The sequence below is a fragment of the Dermatophagoides pteronyssinus genome, unplaced genomic scaffold (assembly GCF_027571235.1).
Source record: "Dermatophagoides pteronyssinus isolate colony J.1.1.1.1 unplaced genomic scaffold, Derpt_VIB-CSIC_2022.12 sq0008, whole genome shotgun sequence".
NCBI classification, from domain to species: domain Eukaryota; kingdom Metazoa; phylum Arthropoda; class Arachnida; order Sarcoptiformes; family Pyroglyphidae; genus Dermatophagoides; species Dermatophagoides pteronyssinus.
The window spans coordinates 2,596,445-2,622,278 of record NW_027461532.1 but is presented as its reverse complement, the minus strand read 5'-3'; the positions used below and the strand labels follow the sequence as shown (position 1 = coordinate 2,622,278).

The window sequence follows — 25,834 nt, the reverse complement described above, 5'->3', positions numbered from 1 at the left end:
TCCAAATAATAATGATGATGAATAACAGCAACAACAACATTGACAAGACAATCAATTTTGAAGGTAATTTACATTACTCAATGAATCGTTTGTAATCGATGTTGTCGTCCATCACACATTACATCCTTGTATCGAATTGACCATGATGATGATGATGATATTATACAACAATGCTGATGATGATGTTTCTTTTACATAACAAATGGAACCAAATCACATAATAATCAGATATTTAAGAAACGAAAAGAAATATATTTTTGCCATCATCATCATTATCATCTGCTGCTGTGGCTAAATAGAAGAAAAAAAAAATGATCCAATTTCAAGGTTAATCGTTTTGTTGTTGTTTTAGTCATTGAATTACATTTTTACTTTTACTCTTTTACTTTATATTGGATACGGAAATAATGTTACAAATCATATAATCTTTGTACTTGAAAATAAAAAAAATTGATCGCAAGAAAATGATTTTTTTTTCTTGGAAAAAAAATTTATCTAAAGTTTGAAATAAAAAAAGATAACACACACCGACCACTGACGAAACTGACGACACAAAGATTTACCATGTTTTTTTTTTCTTTTACCGAAATTCTTATCAAATTTCGGTAATGATGTTCTGATTATTTTTCCCTTTGTTGTTGTTGTTGTTGTTTAAGAAAAAGATTAATTAAATGATTGACAGGACAGTCAACTAGGGGGGGAGAAAAAATTGATTCAAATCAACAACAACAACAACAACAAAACAAAACAAACAACAACAACAACAATGGAGTGAGTAAGAGAGAGGGGGAAAAAGTGATTTTTTTTATTCTTTTTTTTTTATCTAAAATAAATTCACGAAATTCACGTTGAAGTTGAAGATAACAAAAAAAAAAAAAAAAATTCTTTATCAAAAATAAAACATTTGAAACAAAACAAAATAGAATTACAGAATTTATTCGCATTGTACACACGCCCGAAATGGACAAAAGAACAAGAATAAGTAGAAGAAGAAGCGTAGGACTAGTGAGATTTATCGATTGTAGATTCTGTTTGTTTGCTTGTTTGTTGTTTTTATCTTGATTTTTTTTTGATTTTTTTGATTTTTTTTTAAGCAGAAAAAACCGGATAACGAAGACGAATATTTAGTTTGGAATTAAATTCAGTCAAAGAATGTTGTGAATAATGTATGATTACTTGTTGTAATGTTTCAAATGAATATGGCCAACGTAAACCAAATCCTAATGGTGGATGGATGGATGGATGGTGGATGGTGGATAGGGGGGGAGAACGAACAAAGAAAAACATTTTGTTTGATTCAAGATAAGATTTTCGGATTGAAATAAATAAATACCGTAAACAGATCTCATGATAAGACAATGTCTTACTTTACGACGACAAACAAATGATAATGTATATTGGCCGGGAAATTTCTCACTTTTTCTATTTTATGAATTGAAAATGAATGAAATGAATCAATAAAGATATCGAAGATTACACACAAAAAAAAAGTAAGGAGAGTACTCCCCAAAATTGGTGATTTTTCTTCTGCAATTTTGAGAAATGCTTATCAGAGTTGAGGAGTGTTAGTCAAATTTGGAGAACATTGTGGAGAGCACTGTTCAACGTTGGGAAGCATTCCTCAAAATTGGAGAGTGTTCTCCAATACAATACTCTCCAATTTTGAAAAACATTCTTCAACGTTGGTAAACACTATTCAAATTTGAAAAGTAATAACAATCGAATTATGGAATTCGGTAAATCGATTAAAAAACAGTAATTCCGATAAGATTTTATCACAAAAATCAATTAGAATTGATATACTAAATAAAGTTGAAAATTTTCTTCGTTAATAATGATAATTGGTATTTAATCTTTGATATCTAACAATTCATTAATAAATATAAAAGAATTTGTTAAAAATAGAATTTCCTTTTTTAAAAGTGTATGTTTAATCTAGAAGTTAATTTTACATTTTGGTTTGTTTAATTGATAATCTTAAATGATGATCTTCGACCGAATTACGACACAATTCTAATATGATCAATGTGTATCAACTTTCAAGATTCTTGTAAGTGTTAGGCTTGTTATAGTAAATTGATACTCTTTTGGAATTTAAATATTTTCCATTATTTGGTCAATCGATTCAAGATCAAAATTATTTGACATTCATCAATTCACAAGTTGAAAAAATCAATAATAAAATTAATTGTCAATTTTTGCCAATGTTAAGTCTATGGAAAATAATAATGCATTCTTTTTTTCAAAAAATTCACAAGTTCGACAAATGATCATTTGCGCATAGTCAGATGGCTAACTATTTTCTATACTTTTCCATCGTCCAATCAGAATGCAACGTTAGTAAAACGCAGTTAGTTAAACGTTCGATTTGTGCTCGTCATTCGATTTCGAACTTTTCTTGTTGACGTTGTTTTTTCGAACGTGTTTTTTCTGCTCGATATTAAAAGTAAGTTATTTTTTCCAATTTTAATTATTGATTTTGGTCCAAATTTTTGGAACAATCACTTTTATTGATTAAAGATTATCTTTGTTTATGCTTTCATTTGTTTCCAGATTAAAAATTAGCTACGAAATTGATGAAAATTGTTTGGACGGGCGATGATGCAATCGACGAAAAATGATCATTTTCTCAATGGCATTTATTCAAGTTTGTAATTGTCAAATGATATTTCATTTTAAATAAACTTTCATTTAATCACATTTTTTCAAGTTTATTTTTTCAGTTTCATTATGGTGCTAATTAGCATTTCCGGGATCGATTGACTTCCAGGTAACTTTACATTCTAATCATTCTTTACATTTTAATTCATTCTTTACATTCCAGGTAATTTTTACACTCTATAGTTCCTCAAGTTTTTGCTAATGAATGTCGAAACAATATTCGAATGATTATCATGTTCCCGATCGATTTTGCGATTCCATTGTTCATCGGCATCTGATTCAAGAATAGTTTGACTATGTTAAACAATAGGATAGGCTAGGTTAGATTAGGATTAGGAAACATGGTCTGAGCTATTTCCTATTGAGTCCGATGCCTGGTGACACTTTGGAACCAAAAAACGATCGAAAATTATGATATCATTCGAGTATTTTCAAACTGGAATGGATACTTGTAGTAAATGATGGTAAGTTTTTGAATCCAATGATCGAAACTATCAACTAATATTCTTTTGAATTCAGGATCATCACTGAGAATATTGGGATTCAAATTTTCAATTTCATGAATCAGATTTGGACATTAAATCTTGGAACATGAATGGTATCGTTGGACATCGAATATTCAATTTGGGATCGATTTGGAACTGGACAAGAATGGATCAACGTGGGATGTTAAATATTAATGATTTTTATGAATTTCAAATTTTTTAATTAACAATAAAATTAAAATTAAATTTTAATTTATGTGTAATTAAATTAATATGGGGAGGAGGGAGGAGAACCTGCAACAATCGGAGTGAGCGAAACTATCGATAGTCATTTCGATTAATCGTTGCATGAAATTGCTTGCAAACAAAATTGGAGAGTGTTCTTCAAAATTGGCAATTCTTGATTGCACACATTTTTGGAGAGTGTTCTTCAATTTTGCGGAGCTTACTTTTTCTGTGTGTAATAGATGAGAAAAACAATCGATTGTAATCGAATCGATTAATCGATTGATTGATTCGATAATTCGATTTGTAAAAAAATTTAAAAAGAAAGAAACCAACCTGACTAAAAATGTACCATCAGATTTTCCACTTAAAAGACGTTCAGAATTCATTCGAGTACAATTTGGTAATAACCAATTTAATAATTTAAAACGATTCTGTAAACAACGTTCACACATACAATCTAGACCGCTACATCGTATTGGATTTGTTGTTGTTGAAATTATACGACGACCATTATCGATACCAACACCACCATTCGATATTTGTCGATTAATTGATTGCGGTGGTAAAGGTGGTGGCAAAGGAGGTGGTGATATATTAGCGGCGGATGGTAATTTGATGTCTGGATTATCATCATTCGATATATTTGATTGATTTAAATCGATTAATGATGTTGTTTGATGATGATGATTAAGATGATGACCACCATCAACAACCATATTATCACTATCATCAAAATGTTTTGCAATCAATGTTTGACCACTATCAGTATCACCATCATTATCACCATCATTTATTATTGACCAACAATGATGATGATGATGATGAAATGATTGTGTTGATTCTGTTTGATTAACTTGTTCTAAAATATCATCAAGACTTAGATTTAAATTTTCTAATTGTTTTGTTGTTGATTCAGTTAATTCTGGTAACAATGATGTTGATGATGATCCAGTTAATAAAAATGATGTTGTTGATTTATTATCATTCAACGATTCTAATGTTGTTGTTGTTGTTTGACCACCAAACATTGATAATGGACGTATACGTGCTGTTAATTGACCGGTATTCATACCCGATGCTGGCGGTAATTGTGATGGTTTTCCATCACCATTTTGACCATTCATCGAACGATTATTATTATCATGTTCCGAACAAAAATGTTGATTATCAAATGATGAACCAGGATACATTGAATTACGATACGATGATGATAATGATTGACCACCATGAATAATATCGGATTTTTTTGAATTATTTTTCGTAAAATTTTGTTGTTGTTGCGTTTTTGTCATTGTTGTTTTTACCGGCAATAATGATGATTGAAACGGTTGTATCGATTGATAATCATCGATTGTATCGAAAAATATCGATGTTGATCCACTACGTTGTAATATTTGTCGTCCATTATTCGATTGTTGTTGTTGTTGTTCGTGTTTTTGATGTTTTTGTTGTTGTTGTTGTTGTTGATATTGTTCTTCAATACTATTAATTTGATTATCAAAATATTCTGGATGACTAAGTAAATGTAAACAATCCGAATCGGATAAACGACGCCATGAATTTGTTGATAATGTTGATGTTTTTATTGTTGGTGATGATAATTTTGATCTTGTTTGACCCATTATTGATCGAAAAGGATTTTTAGATTTTATCCAAAAAGTAAAATCAACTTTCAAAATCAATTTCAACTTGAAACTAAAATCACCAAACAAAACAAAACAACGCTATGATTGATTTGTACCGATCGAACGAAATTGAAAATGAAAAAATTTTTTTTTCTGATCATCAAAACCATCCTGTCAATGATGACGAAATCCCAAAAAAAAAAAATTATTATCAATCAATCAATCAAATACATTGAACGACGACGATGATGACAACAATTATCATCACTATATTCGAACAACGGATGGATATTGACAAAAAAAACTGAAAAAGTTTCGAAAGAAAAATGAACGGAAATTGTAACATTTGTGAAAAATAGTTGGTGTGTGTAACAATTGATGATTGTCCAGCAAAATATCATCCTCATCGATCGATTGAATTGAATTGAATTGAATTTTTCAATGACGACATTTTTTTCAAAAATTGTCAAATTTTCTGATAAAATACACACACACATATGGTATGGTCGTTTTTTCATAGTTTAGTTTCGATTAATTCCGGTCGATTAGCAGAAAAAAACCATTGTTTTTTTTTGTTTTCTGATTGCTATTTCTGCACGGAAGTATCATCATATGGTTTGTATGTAAATTTTCAAATATCCACTGCAATTATCATTGATAAAAATTTTTTTGTTTTTTCGTTTTTTTTTGTTTCAAGTTTAGAAATTGATTGACTTTATCTAATCATTTAACCAAATGATAGTAGAGTTTGCTGTTGTTTGTTTGCTATTATCTTATCCAAATTTATATCTATAGTGGTAGTTCGATTAAACACCGAAAATGGAAATTGAAAAAACGAAAGGAGAAATACTCTTTTTTTGGATGACGCAATGTTGAAAGAATGAATCAAAGGTCAAATTCTGGTTTGGTTTCCCAGAAAAAATACGCAATTTTTTTTTGTTTCAAAGAAAAAAAATGGAGCAAAAATTATCTTTCTATGTCACACACCGGAACAAAAACAAACAAACAACATGACCCACCTATTTTAACCTTTTCATCATCATTGATTGATTGATTGATGTTCCATATTCCAAATCATCTTGGGTTATGTTCTTGACCTAAATTGAATTCATTAAGAAATTATTAAGAAAAGTTAATTTAATTTTCTTTTTTTCATTGTTTTGCAGAATTTATTTGCACAAAACAATCAAGAAGCCAAATTTCTATATAGCATTGGGAATGGGGAAAAATGTTTTATCAATTTATTCAATCATCAAGCCAAACCAAAAAAGAAGGAAGAAAACAATAATGAAATGCCCACGACCTTTTTTTTCAATTGAAAAATGAACAAAAGAAAAAGTCAATTCTGGATTATTCGTTTGACTAAAATCGGTATAAAAGAACCTGTCCGGAATGATGATTTCTGTCAATCAGTTCTAGTTTTGTTTTTCGTGTGTGTGTGTGTGTGATTTTTTTTGCTCCACGATTTCGATTTCTTGTGCCGAGAAAACCAAAAAAAAAAAAGACCAAAAATTATCAAATTCATCCAGTTTTTTTCGAAAGAAAAACGTTCACAAAAAAAATACCGCAACCGCAAAAATGCTTCGAACATCAATGAATTCATCATATCTATTGTTAATCATATGGATTATAATGTCACAACCAAATTATTCAAATACAGCACCAACAATTATTGATTATGATTTGATTAATCGTAATGATAATCGATTATCATCATTATCATCATTATCACCATCACAATGTTCAACATCACAATGTTTATCATCATCATCATCATCGGATATAATACCGAAAACAATAATCGAATTGAATGAAAATAATTTTCGAATGATTGTTATGGAATCAACAATGTCATGGGCAATTATATTCTATTCATCATTATCAGCAACAATAATCGATACTATCGATCAACAACAATCGGAACAATTATTTAATAATAATGATAATATTCGACAAACAGCAGGATTTTGGCAAACAAAAATGGCTAATAAATTTATAAATGCATCAATTACATTGAAAGGTTGGATTGAATTTGGTGCTATTGATTGTGAACAAAATCCACAATTAAAACAATTATTATCTGTTGATTCATGTCCAACTGTTTTACATTATCGTGGTGGTCAACAACAACAACAACGAAGACGACGACAACAACAAAATCCATTGGATCAAGATCAATCATCAATGTCATCCATTCAATCAAATTATTATCCAATATTTAAACGAGTTAAAAAATTAAAAACAAAAAAACAATCAAGTCGATTTATAACTGCCACAACTATTATGGATACAACCAAAATCAATAATGATAATAATGATAATGATATTGATATTGTTGATTTTGATGGTGATTCATGGAAATCTATTATTTTCGATAATAATAATGAAAATTACCATCAACAACAACAACAACAACTGCAAAAACAACAACAACAACAACAACAATCACCATTGATGGAAATGTTTGCCTTGTTTGCATCGTTAACCTCGTAAATAGGAGATGATCAAATCTAACTCACTCACTCAAAAACCATTAGATCATCATTTTGTAATTTTTTTTTCTTTTGATCTTCATTGATCCTTTTTTTTTGTTATGTTTGGCCACTTATTTTTGTCAACACTTTTTTCTTTCATTGAATAGATTTTCAATCACAATGTTTACACAAATGTTTTCTTTTATATCATTTCAATTTTGACTTTGAAAATAAAAAAACGAAAGAAAGAAAGTAAATCTCATTCACCTTGAACCATTTGTTTTGTTTTGTTTTATTTGTATTTGTATATTGTTTATCAAAATCTAAATGAAAAAAATAAACAGTGTAATCTTTTTTGTTCGTTTGTTTTATTAAATGAAAAAAAAAATCCGGAATAAATAGATAAATTTCGCGCCAACGTAAAAAAATCAATATTAATTCAAAAAAATATGTGTACAAATAGCCGGCTAGTTTACTTTAGAGCAATGATAGGCGTGTCATAATTTTTTTTTTTTATAATTTTCAGTTAAAATTAAGCACCGCCTTGATTTATATCTGCGCACAATATTCAGAATAAAAAAAATCACGTGATTAAAAATTGTTTTTCACTAAAATGATATTACAATTTTGATGATTATTCTTTTCGCCAATCATATTTCAACACGATCAACAACTAAATACACCTACACACACACTAAATACACGTCATTCTGTTATTGTTCGTTGACTTTTTTTTTAATTTTTTGGTCAACAATTTTCGATGTCATAATTAAATCAACGATAATAAACAACAATTTTAATTTTTTTAAATCATTTTTAAAACTTCAATCATAATTCATTTAGTCATTCATTCTTTTTCTTTTGTTTACAACTTTAACGACGAATTTTATTATTACAAAAAAAAAAAAAAAAATGGCCAAAGGTTGGTTTGTTGATTACAAATCTCATTCTGATGGTTATTTTTTTATTATCAGGCTTTCGATGGATATTGTTGGCAACAGTGTTAAACATTGCCAATGCCCTTTATGATCGTTCATCTGATGTTATTGAATTAACACCAACAAATTTTCAATCACGTGTAATCGATTCAGATGATATTTGGATTGTTGAATTTTTTGCACCATGGTGTGGTCATTGTAAAAATTTAGTACCCGAATATCAAAAAGCTGCTAAAGCATTAAAAGGTATTGTAAAAGTTGGTGCAGTTAATGCTGATGAACATCAATCACTTGGTGCACAATATGGTGTTCGTGGTTTTCCAACCATAAAAATTTTTGCCTCAAACAAAAACAAACCGATCGAATATCAAGGACAACGAAGTGCACAAGGATTTATTGATGCTGGTTTTCGTGAATTAAGAAATATTGTCGACAGTCGAATTGGCAAGAAATCATCAAGTAGTGGCGGTGGTGGTAAATCTAACGATGTCATCGAATTAACTGAATCAAATTTTGATGAAAAAGTACTCAAATCTGATGATCTATGGCTTGTTGAATTTTATGCACCATGGTGTGGTCATTGTAAAAATTTAGCACCAATTTGGTCGGAAGTTGCTACCGAATTAAAAGGTAAAGTTCGTGTCGGTGCTGTTGATGCTACTGTACATCAATCATTGGCAAGTCGTTTTGAAATTCGTGGTTTTCCAACAATCAAAATATTTGCAGCCGGTAAAAAAGATGGTAGTGCTGAAGAATATAATGGTGGTCGTACTAAATCAGATTTCGTTACATTTGCATTGGAAAAATTAGAAGAAACATTACAACCACCGGAAATCGTTCAACTAACCAAAGGAACTGAACAATTAAAAGAATCATGTGAAAATTCACAACTTTGTATACTATCTGTATTACCACATATACTTGATTGTCAATCAAAATGTCGAAATGAATATCTGGATATTCTTCGTCGAACAGCTGAACGTTTTAAAAAAAATCAATGGCAATATTTATGGATGGAAGCAGGTGCACAACCTGATCTAGAATCAGCATTAGATATTGGTGGTTTTGGTTATCCAGCAATGGCCATTATTAATGGTCGTAAAATGAAATATTCATTATTACGTGGATCATTTTCCTATGAAGGTATTGGTGAATTTTTACGTGATCTTTTATATGGTCGTGGTTCTAGTTTACCATTACGTTCAAATCAATTACCAATGGTTATTGAAACTGAACAATGGGATGGTAAAGATGGACAAATGCCTGTGATTGATGATATTGATCTAAGTGATGTTGATCTGGATAGTAGTGATTCGAAAAAAACTGAATTGTAAAACACATACAGACACTATGGATTTTTTTTTAATTTTGTACATTTGAAAATGATTTTTTTCCCTCCCGTAAAAGCACGCGCACCTTTTATAATTTTGATACGAAAAACAAAATATTTAAAGAAAATAAATATTACACTAAATTTTGGCCAAAGATTCATTCATTCATTGATCACAGATTTTTTTTCTATAGAGGATTCTGGTTTGGTAGAAGAATCTTCACCATCATCTACCGTTGATTGGACATTTTCCGCCAATGTATATAATGATTTGGATGTTGTAACAGATTTTTGGCTGCCACTGCTACTACTTTCTGGAACGACCGCAGATTGTTGTTGTTGATTATTAGTTGTTGTTGAATCTTTATTATTATTATTGGTAAAATGATTGATTAATGATCGAAGATCAGCACTAACAGATGATGCAACCATTGGTAATGAATGTGAAAAATCGAATGATGTTGAAAATCGATTAAAACGATTTGAATTTGTTATTCGTATTCTACGTGTTGATGATTGTTGTTGCTGTGATGATTCATTTGCCTCGGACAAACTTGATTTTTCGGATTTCAAATCATCTTTGGATTTCATATTCGACGATGATGATTCCGACGATGACAATGAAGTATTTCGTAATTTTTCCTGAATATTTCTACGTACATTTTCATCATAATCAGCTTGTTGTTTAAAATAAATAGAATCTTTTAAAAGACGTTGAATATTATCAAATGAATCTTTTGATCGTTCAAGTGATTCAATAGATTCTTTTGTATATTCTATATCATATAATAATCCTTTTAATGTTGATTCATTTTTAATCATTTCCAATTTTTTCTGTCGAATAATTGGAACTGAACGATGTATATGTTCTTGAATACGATAACATGCTAATGTTGGTTCATTTGCATTTACATAAATTGTTTCGGTTATTTTATCACAAGCTAAAAAAAAAGAAAGAAAAATTAATCAAAACAAATGTAAAAATTCATTCAAGATAACAAACTTTTCTTCGCTTTTCGAACCAATTCACCATCAATAGAATCATAATTTTGATTAATGGCAAACATTTTTCAATCAAAATAAAATTTTTTTTTTCAAAACAAACTGACTGTCATGTAAAAATAGCCAAAAAATTCTATAACGACTCGAAGAGGTCTTCAAATGAAAAATCAACGTGTAAACAGAAAAAATATTGTGTCACACACACACTGCTTCGGTGTTTTGTGTTCCTCTTTCCTGTTCACGTTGTTTGGCTGTGTTTGGTTTTTTTTTCTTCTAATTTTGATTTTTGTTGATTTTTTTTCTGAAAATTTTTTTTAATCATCCAAAATGGTTGTGGAAACTTTCAACAAAAACAAAAATATGATCATTTTCATGGGCATTTTATGGCAGAGTTTTTTGATTTTTCCACCTTAAACTCATTGACTCTGAATTTTGAAAAATTTTTCGAAATTTGCCCAAAATTATGAACAATATTGCAACATATCAATTACACCGATTACCGATTGTATTGATATTACTAAATATGTGTGATATTTACTAAAATGTTTCATTTAATTTTCAAAGGAAACAACAACAACAACGATCCAAAAACCACGAACGAGTAAACGTAAAAATCCAATGCGTGATCTTCGTATACGAAAATTGTGTCTGAATATTTGTGTTGGTGAATCGGGCGATAGGCTTACACGTGCATCAAAAGTTTTGGAACAATTAACTGGACAAAGTCCAGTATTTTCTAAAGCACGTTATACTGTACGATCATTCGGTATTCGTCGTAATGAAAAAATTTCTGTTCATTGTACTGTACGTGGACCAAAAGCCGAAGAAATTTTGGAAAAAGGATTAAAAGTAAAAGAATATGAATTACGTAAAGAAAATTTTTCCGTTACTGGAAATTTTGGTTTCGGTATTCAAGAACATATTGATTTAGGTATCAAATATGATCCATCAATCGGTATTTATGGTTTGGATTTTTATGTTGTTCTTGGTCGACCGGGTTTCAGTATCAATCAACGTAAACATAAAGCTGGCCGAATTGGTGCATCACATCGTTTGACGAAAGAAGATGCAATGAAATGGTTTCAAGAAAAATATGATGGCATTATTTTACCAACTAAAAAATGAAAAATGAAAACAAAAATTGTCAAACCGCTTTTTTTTGAAAAATTAATAAATTTTCTTTGACAAAAATAAAAAGAATTTTTGTATTTTTTGTTTTGGCCATCTCTTTATTTGTTCATTTTTTTTATACACAGAATCAATTTACCATTGATTAATATCAACATTTAAATCTTGTTCAAGTAATTTATAAACATAAGATTCATCACAATTTTCATCATATTGAAATAATAAACTTATTGAATTCCTATGGTAATGGAAACAGATAAAAACAAAAACAATGTTAGAAATTGAGAAAAAAAGATTAGAATTTGAGGAAACATACTTGGTTAGTGCCCAGAATTTTTTCGGTACAATATTTGGTTTATGTGTTTCAAATTCCCAACCAAGATGTGTTCGACATTGACGGCAACTTTGTAAAAAACAGAAAAAAATTACAGAAAAAATTCATTTCAAAAGGAAAAACATACTTGATAATAATCCAACCATAATTTGGAAACCAGGAAAAATCTTCCGAATATAATGAAACACGACGTGTATTTTCCACTTTTGAAAATGTATATAATTCATGTACAATACCATTACTATTAACAAATGTACCGGATGTACCAAGTTTTGACATAACCAAAAATGAATTACGATCACAAAGATTTTGACGACATGTACCACAAACAAATTTAAAATTTTCATTCAATAATGATGTTTCTAAACGTAACCTTAAATTAACGCAATCAATTTTCAATAATGATGTTTTAATTTTATCTGGAAATGGTATGGCCATCAGAACAAAATAACTAAATGCAATAGCATCAACTGGATAACTAAATTCTTCATTTTTTAAACGATATTCAAATATTTTCATTAATATCATTTTCAAACGTGACATTAATATTTGATTATCATATTGATCAATTGAATTTGATAATAATGGTGTTAATAATGAACGACTTTTCTTTGATAATCGATATTCTGATTGTATGATTGGTCGAAAAAAATCATGCATATCTAATTCAGATAATATCTGTACATTTGGTTGATATTCACCTTGTTCATTATTACGATCATCAATGATTGTAAATCTTTGTCTACCTTGTACTTTTATCGTAATTGATGAACGATCATCTTTAAATGAATAGCTACGAATTTCAGCTGTTGTACCGAAACGATCTTCAAAACGACCAATACGTATACCAAATGTACGTGAATCATCATGTTCAATAATAGTTGTTATAAATTGTAATGTAATACGATTAGAAAATGTCAATGGGATTTCTTGACCAGGTATTAAATACATTCCATTTAAATATAATGTTTTTAATGATACAATTGTACCGGGTGTAAATAAACGTCTTGCAGTATCGACTGAATCTAAACCACCTAAATATGAATGTTCAACTGGTAATGATATATCATAATTGGTTTGATTTTCATTTCTTTGTGTTTCTTCTTGATCCATTTGATCATTACCATTATTATCATCGTCATCATTATCATCAAAATCTTCATCATCATCATCATCTCGATCAAAATCATTAACAATAAGATTGATACGTAATCCAAAATTATCGTCAACATCATCATCATCATCAGGATTCATATCGTCATCGGGTAACCAAATAACTTCATCATCATCATCATCTTCGTCATAATGATCATCATCATTACCATTATTATTATTATTATCATTGATAACTCTCATGGCAAAAAATGGTCGTTGTATGAATCTTCGTGCTAAATTTATCAAACGATTTGGATCATTATTATCATTATTATCTTCGTTTTGTTGTTGATCAGGTGGTTGTTGTTGTTGTTGTTGTTGTCCTGGATGTCGATTCATTGAATAATTATATAATTAAGAAATGGTTCAACAACAAAAAAAAACTTGTTCAATAGTTCCAAACTAAAACGATACGGATGACCATCAAATATTCGAAACAAAATTATTTAATTAAAGCGCACGATGTTTGTTTGTTTGTTTGTTATTTTTCACGAATGAAAGAGACGTAAACAAACCGTAAAAGCAATAAAGAGAGAGAGAGAAAGCTTTATATTGAAATGAGCTGGAAAAAAATAGGGAGAGAGAATTGAAATGTAAATTTCATTTCATAGATGTCACTATAGATTATTTACATGATTACAACATCGTGATTGATTTGATATAGATTTTTTTTTTTTTGTTGAAGAAAAATTTGGGCCATGGCTTTTTTTTCTCTGTCCAACAAACATATCTTATCATACAAAAATGATGAATATCAGGCATCCGGAACATATATAGATTATCATAATTTTTTTTAATTTTTGAGTATTGCATCAATTTGTTTTTTCTTCTTCTTTCAATGTCGATCGATAATCATTAATCATTATTATCTAGATTATAATTTCATTGATTTGATTACACAATTTTGAATAATAAAAATTTGTTGATTTCCTCGTACAAAAAACGTTTAATTTAAAAATATTTTGATTTTTAATGATGTGAAAGATTTTTTTTTTTTTTTTGAAAAATTATATATTCGAAACTATATTAACCTTAACAGGATTGAAAATGTTGAAATGGCTACCATTCATTGGGAATATTCATTTTTTTTTGTGTGTGTCAACAATTGCAATGCACATTTGCTGTTTGGTTTTTTTTTAATTTTTGATGATTTGCATTTGCCGGATAGTTTTTATTGAAACGAAAATTTAATTTGAAAAAACCAAATCGGATCCGAATATTTATTTGTTTGTTTTTTGGTTTACGAACAACAACAAAAAAATGGTTTGTCATTTTTTTGTTCTGCAAAGATTTATTTCGAGTTTCGAAAATGTCAATTTTTTATTCTTTTTTTATCGTTTTTAGGAAGTATTTCTTATGATACGACGACAAACAACAACAATATTTTTGGATTGTAAAGAAGTAACACCTGTTATTGAATTGAAAAAAATGATTGAAGGTATAACAAAAATTTTGGCCAAAGATCAAATGTTAATTAAAGATGATCAACCAATGGATGATCATAAAACAGTTGCCGAATATAATCTGACAGTGATGACAGCCAAAGCACAGGCACCAGCTACAATTGGACTTTGTTTTCGTCGTAAGTTTTCTTTTTCATTCAAAAACTAACATTGAATTAATTTCGAAATCATAATTCTATTTAACAAACCAGAACCGGATGGAATGTTTGAAACATTAGAAATAACACCATATTCATTACCACCTGAATTGCCTGATGAATTGAAACCGGTTGATTCACGTGAACAAAATGATTAGAAAAAGAAAAAAACAAATCAATGAAAGAATCGGAAAAAAATGTGACAATTTCATCCTAATCATCATTATCATCATCCCATCCAAACAAACAAAAAAAATCCTAATCCTCATCATTCATTTGATTTATTAAATGAAATAATAAAATATATTGTGTTCCGATTGGTCGATGTTTAAATGTCAAATCGAATCTAATTACAAACAAACAAGCGAAAAAAACTAGAAATTCAATTAAAATATTTTTTTTCTTATTTACATCAAACTGAATGAAACTTCGAAATGATCGAAAATTTATCCATTTCTTTTCGATTATCCTTGAAAAATTTGATGATTTTTGTACGTATTCTATGTACGGATCAATTTCTGGTTCGGTTTCGCAAAAATCGAATGCAAAAAAAATTTAAATTCCAATTTTACCAGAAGTACCGCCCACCTTTAGGCTCCGCCTTTAAAATCGTTAATGACGGTTTTAAATTTTTTACCTTTGAATTCACCCAAAGACGGTTTAAATTTTTGTTTCATTTTCGGTTCGGTTTTCAGTTGATTAACATTCCAAAAGCTGTTTTTTCTCCGTTTTCAATCATGGAAAATATTGGTAATCCCGTAAAAATCTATAATCATCAATCGAATGGATCGATTAATCGATTGAAAATATCGACAACAACTAAAAAACGAAATGAAACAAAAAAATTTCAACAAAAATCAAAATCAACATCACATTTAAAATCATCGACTAATAAAGGTAACAAATCATCATCAACATCATTGTCGATTCGATTATCGATTCCAAAACCAAAACCTGTTGAAAAATCTGGTCGAATCGTTAAACCGAATTTATCGGGTGATAATAATCGTGAGAAAAAAGATGGCTACAATGTTCATTCAAAACGATCATTATTAAAAGATATTAAAAATACGGCCATCAATAGTTTGACACAAGTTCGTCATGGTTTTAATTCTATTTCGACAATGGTAAGACAATTTTTATTTAAATTTTCTAGCAAATCAGCAAGTAAATTTCTTACGTTTATTTATTTTTTTTTGGCAGTTAATGATAAAATCATCATCAAAATTGAATGGTGAAAATCAATATGAAGAAATGAATGATGAACAATCATCAACACCGATAAAATTATATTCACCATTTACAATTGAAACACCACCACCAATGATAATGATCAAACAAGAAGATCGTCAACGATTACGACAACAATTATTTACAAGTCCACGTAATCAAATTAAAAATGATATTGAAAATTTACAAACCGGTATTGAATATTTAAATTTAATGGCCAATAAAATTGTACCGAATCAATATAGAAAACAAATTGAACATTCGAATTCGAATGATCAAAATGATGATGATGATGATGAACGAAAACAATCGATACATCAATCAACAAAAACAACAAAACGATTATTAATGTTTCAATCGAAAGAAAGTTTAATCTGAGATTGATTGATTGATTTGATGATGACGACGAAGAAAATGATTATTATTTAAGATTATGACATGAATCGAAATTGATTGACTTTTTTTTGCAATCGTTTCAATTATTGATTATATATTTTTCTTTGTGGGTAATATTGATGATTAAGAATAAATTTTTTGTGTTTCACTTTGATTGATATACTATTGTTGTTGGCTATCAATTGTTTTAGTATTTGATGATGATGATGATGTTGGACAATTATCCGGAAATTGTGCATTATCATTATGTGCATCCAACATACTGATTGTACTACTATTTGTTTGGCTAACAATAGTCCGAATATTACCGGATGATGATGCTGCTGGATTACTTTGACTTGTATCATTAGTTTCCATTGGTTGATATACTAATGATGATGATAATTGTGATATTGAATTTGAATTATCTTGACTTGAACATTCCGATTGTAGAAAACTTTGTGAATCATCTCCCATATTATTATTATTATTATTATTACTGATTGGTTTAGAATTTTCTTTATTATTCTGATCAATTGATTTTGTTGACGATGTTGTTGTTGTTGATTGTTGTTGTTGTTGTTGAGATACACCAGCAGACGTTTTTGTTGATAATGATGATGATGATGATGAGCTTTTAATTTTGAAACTCTGTTTTTAGAAAAAAAAACAAGATAAAAATCCTATTTTCTCCGATAATAAAAAAATGTTATGATTCATACCGTTTCATCATAGCTTGTGATTGGTACCCATTTATAAATTTTCATTGTTGTATCACCAATTGTAACCCATTTTTTTTGCCATTTTCTAACTTTATCGATTGCATGCATAACACGTTTAATATCATCTTTAGCACGGCTACGTGTTTCGGCACGAACCGATCTGGACATCATTTTTGTTTCGGTTATTTTTTTACCAAAAAAAAAATTCAAAAAAAATAAAAAAATTTCAAAAAAAGAAAATTCAGCCAACACAGCTAAAATCGAACGTAAGTGAAGAGAACTCAAACATGGCGAATTCGAACAAAAACAAAAGCCATTTTTATTTTCGAAAACGTCCTATATGAATGATGCCAGATTGAGTTATAAAATTCAGAATAATGTGTGGCGCTGTTGATATTTTTTTGTTTTGTTTTTTTTGTTTTTGTATTCGATGACGATAAGAAATGTTGATGTGAAAAAAAACATGGAAAAAAAAATTTGAAAAATCAGAAAAAAAATCAGAAAAAGAATTGAAAATGAGTGCCACAACATCGATTCGTATGCCGCAACCAAAGCAACAACAAGGCCAACAACAATCGGGATTATCATCGAATCAATTTCATCAACAACGTCCATTTCAACAACAACAACAACAGATCAACAATAATAATAATAATCAGATGCCAATTTTAACAAGTTTATTTAATAAAAATATTGGTCAATCAACATCGATAATGAAAACATCATCTGGTCAATTATTATTGGCTAATTTGCCGTCATCAATTGCTAACGATCAACCATCACCACCATTAGCATCATCGACATCATTTTTAATGCAAAAATTACATTCAAAACGTAATGAACAAAGATCTTGGTCAGATCTTTCACGTTCCGTTAAACAATTTTTAATGGATAAACGTTCAATTAGTATGGATGAACGACAACAACTACAAAAATCATTAGATACAATGCAAAAAAATATTGAAGTTCGTTCAATCGCAACAATGTTAGAACGTTTAGAAACAATTTGTCGACAATTAAATTTAAAATTTGCAGCTAAAATGCATGCATCACAATGTTTTATTTATTCAAGTATTTATTATGTTGAAATTAAATTCAATCAGGAAAAAGAATCGGTTGATGATTGTCAAATATCACATAATGATAAACCACCAATGGTTTGTACAGAATTAATCGATGTATTGAATAGACGTGATTTTTTTGAATTTACAAAACATTTGGAAGGATTAGCTGCTATTTATAAGATAAAAGCTGATCGACCCGTAACGGAAAAAGCATATCAAGCATTAGATTCATTGGAAAAAGATTTAGAACAAATGGCTGAAATACAAAAAAATCAAATAAATGATATTAATAATTTAGTACATCGTTCACCAATCGGTGTATTAGAATCACGTAAAGGTGGTCATCCAATGAAATTAACATTTTTCGTTCAACCATATGATTTATTGGATTTAGAACAAAAAATATCATTACCATTAACAGTTGATATTGTTATTGAAAGAAAAATTGGTTATTCGGCACAAATATTATTGGAAGATTCCGTTGAATTAAAACGTTTACAATCAAAATCCTTAATAATTGTTAAACAACGACCAGATGGAAAAAATTTAGCACATTTTCTTGAACATAATGAACAAAATAGTGAATTATTACCCGCTTGTTATGTATTACGATTAACACGAACATTACCAATAAGTTTAGATTTATTGAATAAGATACAAAAATTAACCGGTATTAATTTATTGATTAATAATGATAATAATTGCAATAATAATAATGAACCACAATCAATGATAACATTGTTGACCAATTTACAATTGAATCAATCATCATCATCATCATCAGTGGCCAGTTCGATGCTCAAATCATCATCATCATCATCATCATTTTTAGCCATTCTACCGGATCAACGACATTGTTATTATGTAAATAATATTGGTGAATGTCATTATGATCAACAATCATCATTGGATTGTTCATCAAATAGTAATGGTGGTGGTGGTAGTTTTGGTATACTTTTAGAACGTTTACCATTTACACATCCAAGTCATGTATCAAGAATATTAGTCTATCTTCGACAACAAGTTTTATTTAATGTTATACTTGGTTCGATTATTCGTAAATTAAGTTTGTTTAGAAAAAATAATAATGGTAAGTTTGAATGATTTTTGAATCGAAAATGATTTGATTTGATTTGTTTGGGGATATATTTTTATACAGAATCATCATCAAGTGTTAATAATCATCATATATTTGAAGTATCATATTTTGGTCTAACAAATATCTATGTACAATTTGAACATCCATTAGAACAATCATTAGCTACAATGGAAATTGATTTAAAAGATATAACACAGGTTCGATGTAAATTATATGCAAATTCATCATCGTCGTCAACATCATCATTGAATGGTGGTACTACTAATACTAATACTAATACTAATACTAATAATAGCAATGTTACATTGAATTCAATTTGTTCGGATGATTATATTAGTAAAATTATGCAAAAGTAAGTTAGAATTTTCGTTTTTTAAACCAATTTTTAAATCCTTTTAAAAAAAATCAGATCATTATCAATACCGGTTACAATGCGTTCAATAATAAATCGTTGTCAAGCTGCACAGAAAAAATTTCAAGAATTATCGAAAGTAAATGAAGAAAAACCACCACAATTATTACAAATGGCAACAACAACAACAACAAATTCAACAACAATGTCTACAACAACACCATCAACATCAAGTATTCTTTATCAGGCTATGCAATCATCATCAAATGGTGGTGGTAATTCATCCAATATGGATAATAATTCTTATCATCATAATCAACAGCGAACATCATCGATGACAAATGTAAAAAATGAATTTTATAGCAGCTGTAGCAGTAATGTTAATAATGATAGTAATGAATCAACAACAACAACAACAAAAAATCTTCAATATTTATTGTTCCAACAACAGCAGCAACAACAACAACAACAAAATAAAACAGGAAATTTATTATCAAAATCACTGTCAACGACTACGACTAAAAAACCAAATGTTATGCATCAGAATACAATGTTGATGAGTATGTTAAGTGATGTACCAGCATTGGGTATTAATCAATCATCGACATCATCGACTCCAACAACACCAACAACACCATCTAATAGTACTACAAGTCTTTCTAAATTGACATCTTTATCAAATCCGAATATTAGTAATAATAATAATAACGTAAATTCAAATAACCAGAAAAAACGTAAACGTCCTTCATCGGGTGAAACGGATTTCATTGATTCGACTGGTGGAAAACGACGTACAATAATGTTGGATAATTTACTTGGTGGCCAAAATAATAATCCACATTCAACAATTAAACAGGAACCGATTGATACTGTGAATGAATATTCATCAACAACAGCAATGACTACTTCGTCAATCGATACGAATAGTCATCATCATCAAGTCGGTAGAAGTGATTATAAATTTAATTCAATCAAATCAGGTAATGATGACATGTGATGTTTAAGCGAATTTTTCTTATTTATTTTTTGAATGAATATTATTATTAACAGGTGATGAAGAACAATTGAAAATCATCAAGCAATTGGAAGCTATATCTGGACAAAAAGAAACATCATCATCAACGGATAATGTACCGAAATTAATATTAAAAAATCAACAACAACAATCACAGCAAAATAATCAACAGATCAAAATCGGTTCAACCAAATCGAATTTATCATCGAAATCGATTATATCATCAGATATGGATCTAATGAATACGATGCTTAATCCTACCGGGGTTAGTGGTCAAAATAATAACAATAATAATAATAAGAATAAAAAACGTAAACGTGCCGATAGTTTGGAACATAATAAAGGTAAAATAATCGATTGATTTTTGAAAAAAGTTTTTTGGATTTTTAATGTTTTTTTTACCAAACACACACAGAATTCATCATATCGGCAACAGGTTCAGCTTCATCGGATAGTTTATTAAGTAGTAATAGCAGTGGTGGTGGTGGTAGTAGTAATTCATCATCACCGATAATTAATAAGTCACAATCATCTCGGGTATATCAATCATCGGGTAATATGATGATGACCAACACTATAAATTCATCATCATCATCATCATTTTCAACAACACAGAAGAAAAAATTATCTCCACCATTATCAACACAATCGAATTATATAGTTTCATCGGCATCCATATCACCATCATCATTGAATCGTCAATCATCAACAATTGGATCCATCAATAATCAAGGAGGTAATAATTTATCAATGAAAATTTCTGATAAAGTTTTGTCATTATTATCATCATCATCATCAACGTCGCCGTCTTCGTCGTCGACAACAACAACAATGACAATGACAAGTAATAATAAACAATCAAATTCGCTGATACAACCATCAATCGGTGGATCGAAAACAACAATAAATTTATCATCATCAATGTTAAGTAAACAACAATCGAATATTGTTGGTGGATCATCATCATTATCAAATGATCAAACATTAGAACAAGCTGCTGCTATGGCTGTTGCATCGGTTGCAAATTCTGGTGGATCAAATACTACTGCTGCAATGGCACATGCAATAGCTGCTGTACAAAATTCATTATCAACTAATGAACAACAACAACAATATAAACAGCAATCTCAACAACAACAACAACGTTTTGTAAAAACATTGAAAAATTTAAAATTTACAACATCGACCGGTAATAATAACAATACAACAGGTTCATCAACAAATTCATTAATGTTTCAAACATCGTCGAATAAATCATTATCATCATCATCACCGATTACAATAACAGTAGGTTCTTCCACTGGTGGTAGTGGTGGTGGTGGAAGTTCACAATCATTGATTGCTACAAGTGGTGGTTCGATTCGAAAATTACAATATTCATCAACAACAGATTCTATTAATAAATCACAAAATCAACAAACCGGTGGAAGCAGTCTGATGTTTTCGGCTTCTTCTTCATCATCCACATCAACACCGACCATTATTTCACCATCGATATCTTCGAAACAAACATCAACAAAAAGTAAATGGATTATGTTGATAGTAGTTGTAGTAGTTTGAACTTTTTTTTTGGGTTGGGGGAATTACCGGTGTTTATTTCCGTAGTTGATTATTATTATTCTTTTTATTTTTTGCTTTTGGGTTTTTTATTTTGTTGTTGTTGTTTTCTCTTTACTTTGATGATATGATGGTTTGGGTTTGATTTGATTGCATGATTTTTATCTTTTTGGTTTGGTTTTTTTTCGATTGTTTTTGTTTATTTACCTTGATAGAAAATTTATAATTTTTCTTTTCTGAATTACAGCTGTTACATCGTCGATAACTTCGCCAAAAATTCTTCAATCATCATCATCATCCGCAGCAGCTTCGTCGTTGTTATCATCATCATCACAATCTCAATCGGTATTGGCTTCATCAACGATTGGTGGTGGATCATCATCATCATCAGCAGCTGGTTCAGTGTTAAAATCATTATTTGGAAAAACAACAAAAAAAGCATCATTAACATCGGTTGTCGATAGACTTTTACAGAAGAATGCTGTTGATGGTACATCATCATCTTCTTCATCATCATCATCACCATCATCGTCATCATCATCAGCATCGACAATTTCGAATTCGAATCAATCATCAACGATATTGTTACAAGTTGGACAATCAACATCACCAGAAATATCGTCAAATACAAACAGAGTTGATTCTTCCTCATCATCATCCAAACAAACAACTCAAAGGCCCACAACAACAGAAAAATCAACAAAATCATCATTTTATCGTGATTCACAATTTACAATTAAACAATCAAATTCTGGTTTGAAAATGAGTATTACTAAAACAAAAACATCATCATCTGGTGGTGTTAGTGGTGGTAACAGTGGATCATTATCATCATCATCATCATCCACTCAATCAATGTTGAATACGGGTAATTCATCATCATCATCACCATCATCAACTGCCGATTCTGTTTTATCTAAATTGACAAATGTTTCGGTATTTAAAAATAATAAATATACAATACCAAAAATACAGAAAAATTCTCAATCATCCAATTCGAATGTATCAAGTTCGACTATATCAACATCATCAACACCTTCTTCTTCTTCCGTTTCATCATCATCATCATCATCGAATACTATTTCTACATTTACAGCGATCACATCACCAACTTCTTCAACTGGTTCAACAACAAGTGGTAATAATATTGTTGGATCAACTTCTCCACAACAATCGAATCGTAGAAATGGTAAAATATTTTATTGTTGTTACAAAATTGTGATTTGATATGAATTTATTTTCCTTTTCCTTTAGCCAATTCATCACCATTATCACAAAGTGGTAAGATATCACCATCGCCAAGTAATCGAATGTCACCGAAAAATCAGCCAACTCAAACGCAGAAATCATTATTTAAGTCACCGGATCTTCCTCCGCCATTACTTTTATCACAATCTCCTACTGGAACATCAAACCTATCTTGTTCTCCACAATCTTATTCATCATCATCATCATCATCCGTATCGATAACTTCAACATCATCAAAACCATCTTTAATGCAATCGATATCGACTGGTAACAATAATAATAATCGTTCTGGTTCGATGTTGCCTCCACAATCAGGGTATAATTCACCTGGAATTTCTACCACTGGTATTACACAATGGCCATCTCCAAATTCATCTTCAATGGATAAATTCAATAACAATTCAATGGTTATTGGTTCAACAAGCTCAGATCATCTTACATCATCATCGAATAATGATTCTAAATTACAAGCCTGTCTTTCAACATCTACACCTAGTTCTCCAGCCGAATCATCATCACCGTTATCGGCCGAAAGTCGTAATCCACCTCTAATTATACCTACGGATCCTATTTTCGATCAACCATCCACACAGCCAACTGAACAAGGACACACAAAATTCAAAGAATCAATTAATGATTCTTCCACATCTCAAATTGATTCTAGTTATACAAGTGATTCACAAGTCACAAATGTTGAAACATCTACAATGAAAACATTTCAATCATTATTATCCGACAAGGATAATCTTGTCTCATCTGATTCAATAAATTCATCGTCTTCTTCTATGACTACCACTGTTGCTGCTAGTTTGTCAACATCAGATGGATCATCAACAACTTCTGGCCAAAAATCCATAGATTCATCCAATACATAATCATTATCTTTTTTTTAATATTTTCATATTATCATTATTATTATTATTTTGAAATTCAAATTAAACAAAATTTAAAAATCAGTTTGTTTAGTTGCTGTACAATGAAGTTTATCGGCTGCTTGATTAGAACTTGTAAAACGATTGACCGTTTCACCTAGATCAGGTGGTAATGCTAATGGTTCGATTGATAAAAATCGTTTTGTTTGATGTAATTTTATTCCATATTCAATGGTCACAAGGTTTGGATTGTATGGTGCTAGAGAATTGAGTTGAGGTAAGCGTAAAAGCTGTACAAGACCAACATAATCTTGTCGATATGGATTCGATTCATCATCATCGGCAAAAGTTGTAAAACGAATAGCCGAATCTGATGTAAAATAAAGTTTTTGTCGAATGGAATGATCATCGATAAGATCATAATGTAGATCAGATGCAGTTACTATCGTTATAATTGACACTGATTTTGTCAAACGTCTCATTATTGATTTCAATTGATACATTATTCGTGGTAATTGATTTATTTCGATAGAACTATATGGTGAGCCTAATTGATCGATAAATATTCGACATACTTTATCGGATTTTTGTTCATGACATTTTTCCTTCAATATTGGTATTAATTCTGAATGATCATAGAATTTAATGGATGATTTATTCAACAGATTAGTATCAATATATTGGCCAAAATCAAATCGTTTTTGTTCAATATTCGGATCGAATCGTGAAGGAATATTTGAATATCGAAAGGCAATTTTCATTTTGGTAAAATCTTTGGCCGGACTGATACCATTACCACTTTGTAATGGATCATCTTTAGTCAACGAAGGTAATTCACGAATAAAACGACATTTATCATTAGTGATTATAGGTGAAAATATAAGAATTTCTTGCTCGGCATAGATTGCGGATGATAGATATGCTTTAACCAACATCGAGCTATACATACGAAATTGATCTTCTTCTATTGTTGTTGATAAGCAAAAATTAAAATAAAATTCAGAGAAATGAAATAAAAATCAAAAAACAAACCAATAATGTTGACAGAAGTGAGAGCAAATCCACCACCGATTAGATCATCAAAACTATCAATACCGGTAGGACAAACACTTTGCAGACCTTTGGTCGAAAATTCTAGACCCGAAGAAGTCATTTTCTTTGAATTCTTTGAAACAATTTATTTCCAAATTAAATTCCAAATACAAACATGCTAAAAAGAAGCTCACGTGTGTATTGATTTGTTTTCGTAATGGACGAAACTATCGATATGCATCAACTATCGATTATCGAATCAATAGTCGTTATATTTCCGTGAACAATGATCATTATCAATGGCAAAA

At 29.7% G+C, this 25,834-nt stretch overlaps 11 protein-coding genes and 1 long non-coding RNA gene across 14 annotated transcripts; 7 read left to right on the top strand and 5 right to left on the bottom strand.

Moving 5' to 3' along the window:
• Nucleotides 1–780: 780 nt before the first annotated feature.
• LOC113794637 (uncharacterized) lies at nt 781–5,113 on the bottom strand. The gene is made up of 3 exons (XM_027344765.2): nt 3,708–5,113; nt 1,334–1,422; nt 781–1,220 (listed from the first exon to the last, which is right to left on the bottom strand). Exons 1-3 carry the CDS (start codon nt 4,994–4,996, stop codon nt 1,090–1,092), a joined length of 1,509 nt encoding a protein of 502 aa, XP_027200566.1. The 5' UTR covers nt 4,997–5,113; the 3' UTR covers nt 781–1,089.
• Nucleotides 2,291–3,398, top strand: LOC142645234 (uncharacterized). 2 transcript variants are annotated; one of them, XR_012846377.1, is made up of 5 exons: nt 2,291–2,446; nt 2,554–2,647; nt 2,711–2,770; nt 2,825–3,125; nt 3,181–3,398. It is a non-coding gene; the product is annotated as an uncharacterized LOC142645234 (long non-coding RNA). The 2 variants fall into 2 exon arrangements; XR_012846376.1 differs by having other exon boundaries at nt 2,554–2,651.
• A 273-nt stretch (nt 5,114–5,386) lies between the features above and the next one.
• LOC113794645 (uncharacterized) lies at nt 5,387–7,827 on the top strand. Of its 2 annotated transcripts, none has more exons than XM_075821013.1 (2): nt 5,387–5,499; nt 6,166–7,827. In XM_075821013.1, exon 2 carries the CDS (start codon nt 6,578–6,580, stop codon nt 7,490–7,492), a length of 915 nt encoding a protein of 304 aa, XP_075677128.1. In that variant the 5' UTR covers nt 5,387–5,499; nt 6,166–6,577; the 3' UTR covers nt 7,493–7,827. The 2 variants fall into 2 exon arrangements, with proteins under 2 accessions (XP_075677128.1, XP_027200574.1); XM_027344773.2 differs by lacking the exon at nt 5,387–5,499 and adding an exon at nt 5,715–5,890.
• A 357-nt stretch (nt 7,828–8,184) lies between these two features.
• On the top strand, nt 8,185–9,902 carry CaBP1 (Protein disulfide-isomerase A6 homolog CaBP1). The gene is made up of 2 exons (XM_075821011.1): nt 8,185–8,395; nt 8,448–9,902. The coding sequence occupies exons 1-2, from the start codon at nt 8,386–8,388 to the stop codon at nt 9,743–9,745; spliced, it is 1,308 nt and encodes a 435-aa protein (XP_075677126.1). The 5' UTR covers nt 8,185–8,385; the 3' UTR covers nt 9,746–9,902.
• Nucleotides 9,752–11,069, bottom strand: LOC113794646 (uncharacterized). The gene is made up of 2 exons (XM_027344774.2): nt 10,745–11,069; nt 9,752–10,682 (listed from the first exon to the last, which is right to left on the bottom strand). The coding sequence occupies exons 1-2, from the start codon at nt 10,806–10,808 to the stop codon at nt 9,904–9,906; spliced, it is 843 nt and encodes a 280-aa protein (XP_027200575.1). The 5' UTR covers nt 10,809–11,069; the 3' UTR covers nt 9,752–9,903.
• A 205-nt stretch (nt 11,070–11,274) lies between these two features.
• Nucleotides 11,275–11,967, top strand: RpL11 (ribosomal protein L11). Its single transcript, XM_027344778.2, has one exon. It carries the CDS (start codon nt 11,362–11,364, stop codon nt 11,866–11,868), a length of 507 nt encoding a protein of 168 aa, XP_027200579.2. The 5' UTR covers nt 11,275–11,361; the 3' UTR covers nt 11,869–11,967.
• Nucleotides 11,941–14,283, bottom strand: ohgt (E3 ubiquitin ligase component cereblon). The gene is made up of 4 exons (XM_075821010.1): nt 13,993–14,283; nt 12,333–13,922; nt 12,188–12,274; nt 11,941–12,109 (listed from the first exon to the last, which is right to left on the bottom strand). Exons 2-4 carry the CDS (start codon nt 13,697–13,699, stop codon nt 12,007–12,009), a joined length of 1,557 nt encoding a protein of 518 aa, XP_075677125.1. The 5' UTR covers nt 13,700–13,922; nt 13,993–14,283; the 3' UTR covers nt 11,941–12,006.
• Nucleotides 14,284–14,454: 171 nt separating this feature from the next.
• Nucleotides 14,455–15,293, top strand: EloB (transcription elongation factor elongin B). The gene is made up of 3 exons (XM_027344781.2): nt 14,455–14,623; nt 14,705–14,942; nt 15,015–15,293. Exons 1-3 carry the CDS (start codon nt 14,621–14,623, stop codon nt 15,116–15,118), a joined length of 345 nt encoding a protein of 114 aa, XP_027200582.1. The 5' UTR covers nt 14,455–14,620; the 3' UTR covers nt 15,119–15,293.
• A 163-nt stretch (nt 15,294–15,456) lies between these two features.
• Nucleotides 15,457–16,740, top strand: LOC113794648 (uncharacterized). Its single transcript, XM_027344776.2, has 2 exons — nt 15,457–16,087; nt 16,164–16,740. Exons 1-2 carry the CDS (start codon nt 15,503–15,505, stop codon nt 16,566–16,568), a joined length of 990 nt encoding a protein of 329 aa, XP_027200577.2. The 5' UTR covers nt 15,457–15,502; the 3' UTR covers nt 16,569–16,740.
• Nucleotides 16,385–17,591, bottom strand: LOC113794650 (uncharacterized). Its single transcript, XM_027344777.2, has 2 exons — nt 17,288–17,591; nt 16,385–17,216 (listed from the first exon to the last, which is right to left on the bottom strand). The coding sequence occupies exons 1-2, from the start codon at nt 17,456–17,458 to the stop codon at nt 16,749–16,751; spliced, it is 639 nt and encodes a 212-aa protein (XP_027200578.1). The 5' UTR covers nt 17,459–17,591; the 3' UTR covers nt 16,385–16,748.
• A 101-nt stretch (nt 17,592–17,692) lies between these two features.
• LOC113794634 (uncharacterized) lies at nt 17,693–24,578 on the top strand. Its single transcript, XM_075820991.1, has 7 exons — nt 17,693–19,441; nt 19,511–19,802; nt 19,860–20,782; nt 20,853–21,161; nt 21,233–21,553; nt 22,622–23,563; nt 23,629–24,578. The coding sequence occupies exons 1-7, from the start codon at nt 17,803–17,805 to the stop codon at nt 24,495–24,497; spliced, it is 5,295 nt and encodes a 1,764-aa protein (XP_075677106.1). The 5' UTR covers nt 17,693–17,802; the 3' UTR covers nt 24,498–24,578.
• Nucleotides 24,482–25,795, bottom strand: Elp4 (Elongator complex protein 4). Its single transcript, XM_027344771.2, has 2 exons — nt 25,527–25,795; nt 24,482–25,458 (listed from the first exon to the last, which is right to left on the bottom strand). Exons 1-2 carry the CDS (start codon nt 25,645–25,647, stop codon nt 24,569–24,571), a joined length of 1,011 nt encoding a protein of 336 aa, XP_027200572.1. The 5' UTR covers nt 25,648–25,795; the 3' UTR covers nt 24,482–24,568.
• Nucleotides 25,796–25,834: the final 39 nt, after the last annotated feature.